The 9409-nt window shown below is 42.1% G+C and overlaps 1 protein-coding gene across 1 annotated transcript; it reads right to left on the bottom strand.

Annotated features, from left to right (window-relative positions):
- Window positions 1-3378: 3378 nt before the first annotated feature.
- On the bottom strand, window positions 3379-8568 carry LOC117059818 (leucine-rich repeat-containing protein 17-like). The gene is made up of 2 exons (XM_033171670.1): window positions 8287-8568; window positions 3379-4513 (listed from the first exon to the last, which is right to left on the bottom strand). Exon 2 carries the CDS (start codon window positions 4480-4482, stop codon window positions 3418-3420), a length of 1065 nt encoding a protein of 354 aa, XP_033027561.1. The 5' UTR covers window positions 4483-4513; window positions 8287-8568; the 3' UTR covers window positions 3379-3417.
- Window positions 8569-9409: the final 841 nt, after the last annotated feature.

Here is a 9409-nt window from a genome sequence, read left to right on the forward strand (position 1 = left end):
CCGCTGCCCGCCTGGCCTCGCCCTCGGGCGGCGGCTGCGTCCCTCCGCTCCGCCTCGGCCCCCAAGCCGGGCTCTTCCGCGGCGGCGCAGCTCTTTCCCCCCGCCGGGCTCTGGGCCTCCCTCCGCGTCCCCTTGGAGCCGGGTTCCTCTCTGGCTGCTCCGTCCGGGGCCCCGGCCGGGCCCGGGCCGAGTGTCCTGCCGGGGAGGAGGAGGAGGAGGAGGAGGCGGCGGCGGCGGCTGCGGCGTCTGCACGAGGCCCGAGGAATTGAGGGATCCAGAGATTCTTGGGTCTCCGGCACAAGGATCCAGGAGCGTCTTTGCAGCAATTCTCTTTCCTCCACAAAGAAATGGCCACACTGTGGAAATTCAGGGTAGAAATAAATGTATAAAGGATTTTCAGCCTCAGGACTTTGAAGCTCATAAATTTATAAAATAAAACCTAACTTTTTATGGACCAATTATAAAATAATTTCACAGTAATTCTTGTAAAGGTAGCCATGAAACATTTCAAAATGCACAGTAACCAAAAATGGAAAAAGTGGTGGCCATCTAGGATAGAGACCAACCACTAAGCAAAACAATTGGCAACTTAGATTTTTTAATTCAGCACATGTCTGAGGCTGCTTTGCTGTATTACTAAGAGGATTAAATATATTTAGTATATCCTCATACCAATTTCCATCATAAAAGTGAACTGATGACTTAAGTTACGGGTGGTTTGGCAGTCCTATACCTAGCATGCCTCTTTGGTTTTCTAAGTAAAATTCACAAATCAATGTCACTGGATAGTGAATCGGATGTTATTGGCAGGAAAGCTCAGCTTCAGCTTCAATGGAAGGTAGAGAATAGGTGAAAATCATTTCTATGCATGTGTAGGAGGAAGAAAAGGACAAAAAGATCTGGAATTCTCCACACTCCTGACCTGTTTTTGAATAAATGGCAACTCCCATTAGATGAATGTTGTAGGAAAAGAAAGCAATCAAGACTCCACTTTATTGTCCTCCACTTTATTGTCCTCCTCCTTGGCACAGTAAACACTGTTACATAAAATCCTTCCAGTAGCACCTTAGAGACCAACTAAGTTTGTTATTGGTATGAGCTTTCGTGTGCTGTATCTGAAGAAGTGTGCATGCACACGAAAGCTCATACTGTACTAATAACAAACTTAGTTGGTCTCTAAGGTGCTACTGGAAGGATTTTCTTTTTTTTTTACTATGGCAACCAACACGGCTACCTACCTGTAACTGTTACATAAATTACTGTACAGTACTTGCATCTGCTGGCGCTGGAAAGATCTCACTAATTCTCTCTATCCGAAGCTGGTGCAACAGGGTTGGGCAGTTGGATTTAGATAAGCAAAGTAAAAGCTCAAGGGTAGAAATACAAACAAAGTCTCTGGAGTTTGATACCAATTTATTGAAGGGATAAAACGGTTCTTGCACCTGCAGCTCAACTGTCTTAATGATTCTCCGTACGGACATCGAGATGAGATACTTTTGAATTGTGCCCTGAAACTGGTTAATTAGTGGCATTTTGATTCAGATTGTTGTTAAACCAAAAATTTCAATAAAATCTTCAAAAAAAGTACAGAACTAGCTTCCTATATGATAGTTATTTATTTGTAATATTCCTCACCCACCCATCAGCATCAGGTCCCAAAGCAGGCTACAAGTTCAGCATCCAGTCATAAAAACAGAAAAGCCTATTACTATTAAAAACACGTGAAACTATTCCAAATGTACGAGAGCAGTAAAAATTCAGCCAAAGAGATTTTTTATTATTATTTATTACATTTATATACCACCTTCATCTTCTAAGGATCTCAAGGTGTTGCACTTGGTTCTCCTCCTTGGCTCCTCCCCATTTCACCCTTACAACAACCCTGTGAGGTAGGTTAGGCTAAGAGATGGGGACTGAGTGGTCCAAGGCCCCCCAGTGAGCTTCACGGCTGAGTGGGGATTCGAACCTTGCTCTCCCAGGTCCTAGTCCAACACTTGACGACCATTACACCACACTGGGTCCCACCAAACAAAATGCCTTAACTGTCAAAGGCTAAGGTGAAGAGGTCTGTCTTCAGCATGTGGCAAAAACTTGGGTGCTAGGCGCATTTCAGGGGGGGTGGAGTCCCATAATTTAGGGGCTGCCACAAAGAAAGGACCCCCATTCCTTGCACTTCCAAGGGCGGCCAAAAGAGATGATTGATCTGCTTATCTTTAGTATGCAAGAAGGTCAGTAGGGAAGGAGGCTGTTTTTCAGATATTTTGGGCATAAGTTATTAGTGGCTTTAATTATTAATGTGTTCACGAATCCCTCGTGCTTGTTCATCTCACAATCCCATCTCATTTCCACTTTAAGCTACAGTGTTTCATTTTAAACTGTATGAAAATTAGTATTCATACTGCACAACTTTTAAATAAGTATTTAATCTCAGTGTATGTATAATTTCTACTGGAAGAGCCTCAGCACACAAATGGTTCTACTGATCTGTTCCTCAACATGACAAATTTCTCTCATGGAAAAGATGACTGCTCAACTGAAAGCACAAAGGTGGCAAAAAAGATAAGTTTCACAAACAATGGTTCTGCTTTATTGTCTATGCAGATAATCAAGACTCCAGTTTAACTCTGCCAGATATTTGTGGGATAAAATATAGCTAAATTATGTCCTAAATAAATATAGGACATTAATAATTGATGGCTCTGGAGGCAACTTAGTCATCATATGATGTTATATTGTCTTGTTACTATATTGTGGAAATATATATATCTAATATTTTTTAAAAATAATGTACCTATATTTATCCTAAAATACACATTTTCATGCATTTTGGTAATTTGCCAAGAAAAATTCAAGGAGGTGTGAAATCTGAATCTGGACTGTATTGCAATCAGAACGTTTAAATTGGGTTTAAATTGGGTTCCTTTGCTTAAAAATGCAAATCAAGCAGAATTCTCCTCCATCTGTAACCAAGAGGTAATGTAAAATATGCTACCATCCATGAGAATAACATATGCCAGACACTGGAATATGAAAAGTCTCTTTAAGGGAAGAGATTTAACACATCTAATAAAACACACCTAGTTTCTCTAGGCCCACCTTCTGTTACGGAAAGTAGCCCAGAATCAGAATTGTAGAGATGGAAGGGACCCCGAGGGCCATTCTTCCAATGGAGGAAGCAGGACGGGACCAAATATAATCAGCGCACTTTCATTTTTATATAATAACCTGGAATTCCTAGGGCAGTTTTCTCTGTTAAAGTACACATTCATAGCTACCATACATACCTACATTTTCTGAACTATGCTTTGGAAATAATAATTAAAAACTTGAAAGGAAAGAGAGAATGCAAAATCTGAAGGGAATTACTAAACCTCATAACTCTAAGTAGACGAAAAGGTGCTCTCAAGATGTGCTGCTTCAGTTGTGAGCATCATAGGAGACTTTGCTGTCCTCACTCCAGTGCTTGCCTGTCCTCTTCTTTCTGTTCCTTTCAGCCATGACAATGGCAGCTACCACAGTAACAAAGACTGTGAAAGTTATGACAAGAACCGTCACTGTCTCTGCAATGCACAGCTGGGTGTCCACAGATGACAGAGGACGGTTTCTCAGGATATGGGGCTCCATGCACGTCACATTGTGGTAGTCATCTAGGATCAGCCTCCTGACACTGTGCAGTTTAGCAAAAACCCTCTGAAGGTCACAGTCACAAAACCATGGATTGTCCGAGAGCAAGATGTGAGTGCCAGAGGTCTGGAGGGATAATAATGTCTTGAACCGAATATGTTCAATTTGGTTGTGCACCAGGTTAAGTATTGTGAGGCTGCTTAAAGAAGTAAAGACTCCAGGGCCAATGGTTTTGATTCTGTTGCCCTCCAAGTTCAAAACTTCTAAGTGTTGCAGCATAGAAAAATCTCCATTGTTGAGGTTACGAAGGTGATTATTCTGAAGACAAAGTTGCCTCAAGCAGGTGAGACTGCGAAATGCACCCGTTTCTATCAATGATATATTATTATTTTGCAAATTGAGCTTCTGAAGACTTTCAAAGTGCTTGAAGTTCTTGTACTGTAGCTCCTGCAGCCTATTGTAGGCCAAAGTGAGTTCATAGAGAGTAACGAGACCCAATGAAAAACTGTTTCCAAGAAAGGAGATCTCATTTCTACCAATATCAAGCTTATGGAGTCTCTCCAGGGAGATGAATGCTCTCTCTTCAACTCTCCTGATGTAGTTGTCACTCAGAAGGAGAATCTGTAACTTCCACAGGGATCTGAGACCTTTGCTTGGAACAGAATGTAACTGACTGTTTGACAGATCCAAGTGTTCTGTCTCTGGAGGGAAAATGAGATTGGAGCTGACATTGACTCCTGAACAGTTCACAAACATTGCCCCTTCTGTGCAGAAGCAGATTTTATGGCATGGGTTATGGGTTTCAGAGACCCTAAAGGAGAGGGGAATCCAGAGGCAGATTAAGTAATGAAAATACATCTTCAGTCTTGTTCTGTATGTTCTTTAGTTCCTGTTATACAACAGAAATATATTTGTAAAAAGCACATTTTAGAAAAAATACCTAGAATTTTTGGTATATGATAGAAACACAAATGAATGATTAACCTTGAAAACTTAGTTTATGGAATAACACAAGTGAGAAAAGGTTGGCTATCTGGTTTGTACATACACTAGAGCTTCAGCCACGATCCTGCCTGACTCTTTAAGTCCAGTTACCAGCTCTCTTCTCGGATTCTCATGTGATGAAGTCATTGAGTCTAACACAGAACTTTCTGACTGTGTACTTATTGGAACATAGAAAGTCACTTCATTCTATGCATAATTTTCATTCTAGGATAAAAGAAAGTTAAAAAAAATTGACTAAATTTTAAACCAGAGGTGGTTAACCTGTGGCCCTTCAAATATTGTTGAAGTACAACTCCTATCATCCCTGACCAGGCTGTGTGGGGCAGAGGACAACTCGGCAACATCTGAATGGGCCAAGGCTCAGGTATCTCTGTTTCAAATAACGCCTGGTTTGGAAGTAATGGCAAATGATGATTTAGGCAAAAGAGGAAGTGCTGGAGTGTGTGGACCTGATGCTCACGCAGGTAAAGGTAAAGGACCGCTGGACGGTTAAGTCCAGTCAAAGGCGATTATGGGGTTGCAGCGCTCATGTCACTTCAGGCCAAAGAAGCCAGCGTTTGTCCACAGACAGCTTTCTGGGTCATGTGGCCAGCAGGACTAAACTTCTGGTGGAACAGAACACCGTGACAGAAACCAAAGTGCACAGAAATGCTGTTTACCTTCCCGCTACAGCGATACCTATTTATCTACATGCACTGGTATGCTTTTGAACTGCTAGGTTGTGGCAGGAGCTGGGACAGAGCAGCGGGAGCTCACCCCATCATGGAGACTTGAACTGCCAACCTTACAATCAGGAAGCCTTCCTTGGAGGTTTTTAAGCAGAGGTTGGATGGCCATCTGGCATGGATGCTTTAGCTGAGATTCCTGCATTGCGGGGGGCTGGACTAGATGACCCTTGGATCCCTTCCAACTCTAAGATTCTATGATTCTAAGCCCAAGAGGCTCAGTGGTTTAGACCACAGTGCCACCCGTGTCCACGCATGTTAACAGCAAATAACAGTTTAGTGTGATGTCCTCACTCAGCCCAACAATTTCTATAAACATTCAGAGTGATTTGCATATCCTGTCCTGGCCTTTTAGGCAAGAAAAACAATTAATAAAAATGGTCTTCCTAATCAATAGCCCATTTATATTCACACAAATTTCTGAACCGTCACATTTTACTGAATATTTGTTCAACAAATTTCCAAATTTAAAAAAATTAAGGCATACCCTCCAACATTTCTCTGATAGGGAAATAGGGTTCTATTCCATAATAATAATTTTACTATTTATGCCCCACACATCTTACTGGGTTGCCCCAGCCACTGTGGGTGGCTTCCAACATATATAAAAGCATAATGAAACATTAAACATTTAAAAAACTTTCCCTATACAACACTGCCTTCAGATGGCTTGGGGGATGGATAATTCCATTCCCTCCAAAATTTCTCCAACGAAAATAGGGACATCCTAAGGAAAAGTGGGACATTCTGGAATCAAAGAAACTGGGGCGGCTTCTCTAAATCAAGGATGTCCCTGGAAAATAGGGACACTTGGAGGGTCTGTAAAGAGGGGGATCCAATGATCATTCTGTCAGTGCAAGGATTTCTGCTTGCTCAGCAAAACATTCTCCCTCCCTTCCCCCACATGTTCCCTAAATCTGTTCTAGGTGTTTCCCCAACCCTTGGGAGCAAGAGCACTGACTTTCCCCCACAATTGAGGGGGCTGATACCTTGCAACGTACTGACATCATTAATGCTTGCACGCGAGATGTGCGCACACCACGTGGTGTGCAAGAGTCACGCAAGCACACCATGTGGTGTGCATGCACAAGGTGCACGCGGTTGCCACAGAATTTTGACAGCCCCCCCCCAGCTTCCCCTACACAGCGTCCCTGCTCGAGAGTAGATTTGGGGAGGGTGCACAAAGGAAGGAGAGGGAGAACTCAAGTTCTCTTGCATAAGCAGACACCCTAGCACTCCCCAAAGCATTTAAAACAATCAAACAGAAAATGTGCTTTATCCCAAGACCATGGGTCTTATATAAAGCAGATACGTATCTGAGAGCAGCCTGGTTGTGTGATTACAGTAGTCTCTTGTGGCGACACGGAGGCAGCCTTTTCCCTGCTGGCACCATGGCTGTGCGATGCACCCCTGCGGAAATTCACGAGGCCTCACCTGTTCTTGCATTTTGCCGACTTTTGAAGACACACTCGTTTACGCAAGCATTTCCTTGATTTTGTGACCTGCCTTCTGTTTCAATTGCCATGTTGTTTTAATGGGATTGTTTTGTTGCATATTTTTTATTGTAGGCGTTTATAAGGTTTGTGTAATTGGTTTTTATACGGCTTAGAAGCTTATTTTGGAATTAAACTGTTGTAATAAACAGTGATGATGAGGATATAGCTTAAAAGGATGAATGATCCACCTTAAGAGAGAAAGCCAGTGTGGGATAATGTGTAGAGTTTTGGATCAGGGTTCAAATCCCTGCGTCATGTATGGAGCTCACTTGGGCCAACCAACACCATCTCCTTCAAGCCCCATAAAAGATCACTGAAAATTAAACCAAGTTGCAGCATAAATAGAGTTTAATACCATTGTTTAAACATATTTACAATTCCATTGAAGTGGATGGGGTCTTATTTCTAAAACCATAATTTGCTTAATTCTTGCTGTTCCGTGCAATTATGTTACTTGCTATTGACAGCCATGGTGGACATTTTCCAGACTTTCTGGAGGGATTATTGTTATGCTACTGTGCAACTTATTTGGTTAGAAATGTACTGGTTAAATGTAAGTGAATTCTGGAATACTTGAAAGCAAAACTGCAAAGCACATCTCAAAGTTTTCTGACTGTAAAGAAATTTACAAATGCTTCTCACTCTTATTTCTGCTGCCTCACACCATAAAGATCAAGGCTGCAATTCCATGCACACGTATCTGGAAGTCATATTGACCCTAGTGGGATTTACTTCTGAGTAAATGTCTGAGCTGCATGGCTATTAATCTGATTTCCCAAACTCTCATTGCTCCAGTTCTTTAGAAAACGTGTCAAAGATGTTTGTTTCATACATTCTGTGAAAGCAATAGCTCCATGTACCCTTTCAACTGTAGAATACCCCTTTGGTGCACTCTCTTATTAACAACAACAATAAAAGCAAAAACCATGCTACTGCAGATTGTAATGGCACCCTTTTACATGGCTAGACATGATACTTTGGTACTGACAGCTGCTTCAAAGTAAATTTTAAAATATCTGCGGTCATCTTTAGAAAATGAGCGCTGTCACTGCCAAGACCCCAGACCCCACCTGTGAGTGGCAGGAGGGGGAGGAATGTAATAAAACTGCAAGTTCTTTAGGCATGTGTTTCTTACTATATAAAACTCAGTGAGAGTAGACAGTAATTGCAATAATGTCTGCAAGTGTCCTTAAAAGTCAAAATATTTCCCGGTTGGCCAAAACCATAATATCCATGTTGAACACAAGAAACTCTTCACAAAGCAGAAACAAATATGTATGTTGATTCTTTAAAATGTTTTAGCAACTACTAACTGCACCAGCACAGGTGAAAAGATCTGCTATCTGAAGCAACAATCGTATGTGTTTTTATCTAATTGCCTGTATGTGCCTTTCAGCAATATTCACTTTAATTCTGAACACTCAGATCATCCTTACCTTTGCTGCAGCCCAATGCTTTTGCCAGGGTTCCTCCTTCAAATGTCCTTTGGACATGGATAGTGGCAGATGGAAAAGTACGGAGATGAAAGGGTTGGCTGTCAATGTGCTGAGAAAGACAGGTTGAAAGCCTCATGCAAGGCAGAAGGATAGGGAGAGAGAAAGCATTAATAATGGAAGCAGCTGCAAAATTATGCTGGCCACCTGCTTATAGCTGCAGTCACTTTGGAAGAGTGCTGAGATCTGAAACGTGTATAAAGAGGGGCATTTGGGTCAAACCATAGTGTGACATCTAACTCTTAAGGAACTGGAGTACAGAAAAATCACACAGAGGTGAACCTGTATACATATATTGGCATATGTGCTGGGGACTCTTTATAGTTACTCAAATGGGTATATTGATGTAAAAGTTTAGCTGTTAAATTTGTATAAGCTACAGTTTCTTAGTTTACAAAAGTACGTGCGTTGTCTCTTTTTCAGGTGTTTTCTACTGATCAGTTACATTTGTTTTGAGACATTAGTGTTGCATGCAGTATAAGGTTGATGGGGGCAGCTGTTCTAAGCCAGTGTTTTTCAACCACTGTTCCGTGGCACACTAGTGTGCCGCGAGATGTTGCCTGGTGTGCCGTGGGAAAAATTTGTTTATTTGATTCCTATTCAAGAGAATTACTTTATATATAGTCAATATAGGCACAGAGTTAATTTTTTAAACATTTTCTAATGGTAGTGTGCCTCGTGATTTTTTTCATGAAACAAGTGTGCCTTTGCCCAAAAAAGGTTGAAAAACACTGTTCTAAGCTACGTTGCTGCTGGAATCTTTATTGCCATCTTCTGGGTCTTTCGCAAACTGCACCAGGGTTTCGGAAGGAGGTAGACTCCACTGTGGGAGCAGGGTCGGGGCAGAACAGTGCTGGAGTCGTGTCTACTCATGTTGCATGGGATCAATTCCAATCTGTTACCTCCGAGGAAGTGGACAGGCTGCTTGGACAAGTGAAACCAACCACCTGTCTCCTTGATCCTTGTCCATCCTGGCTCAAGAAAGCGAGACAGGAAGGGCTGGGCGATGGGCTCTGCGGGGTGGTGAATGCTTCTCTCTGTGAGGTAGCCTTCCCAGACCCACTGA

The sequence above is a fragment of the Lacerta agilis genome, chromosome 1, assembly GCF_009819535.1.
Source record: "Lacerta agilis isolate rLacAgi1 chromosome 1, rLacAgi1.pri, whole genome shotgun sequence".
Lineage (NCBI taxonomy): Eukaryota > Metazoa > Chordata > Lepidosauria > Squamata > Lacertidae > Lacerta > Lacerta agilis.

What these genes read in the sequence shown, in the direction of transcription:
- LOC117059818 (XM_033171670.1), bottom strand. Translation starts at nt 4,482, where the DNA reads ATGTATTTTCATTACTTAATCTGCCTCTGGATTCCCCTCTCCTTTAGG.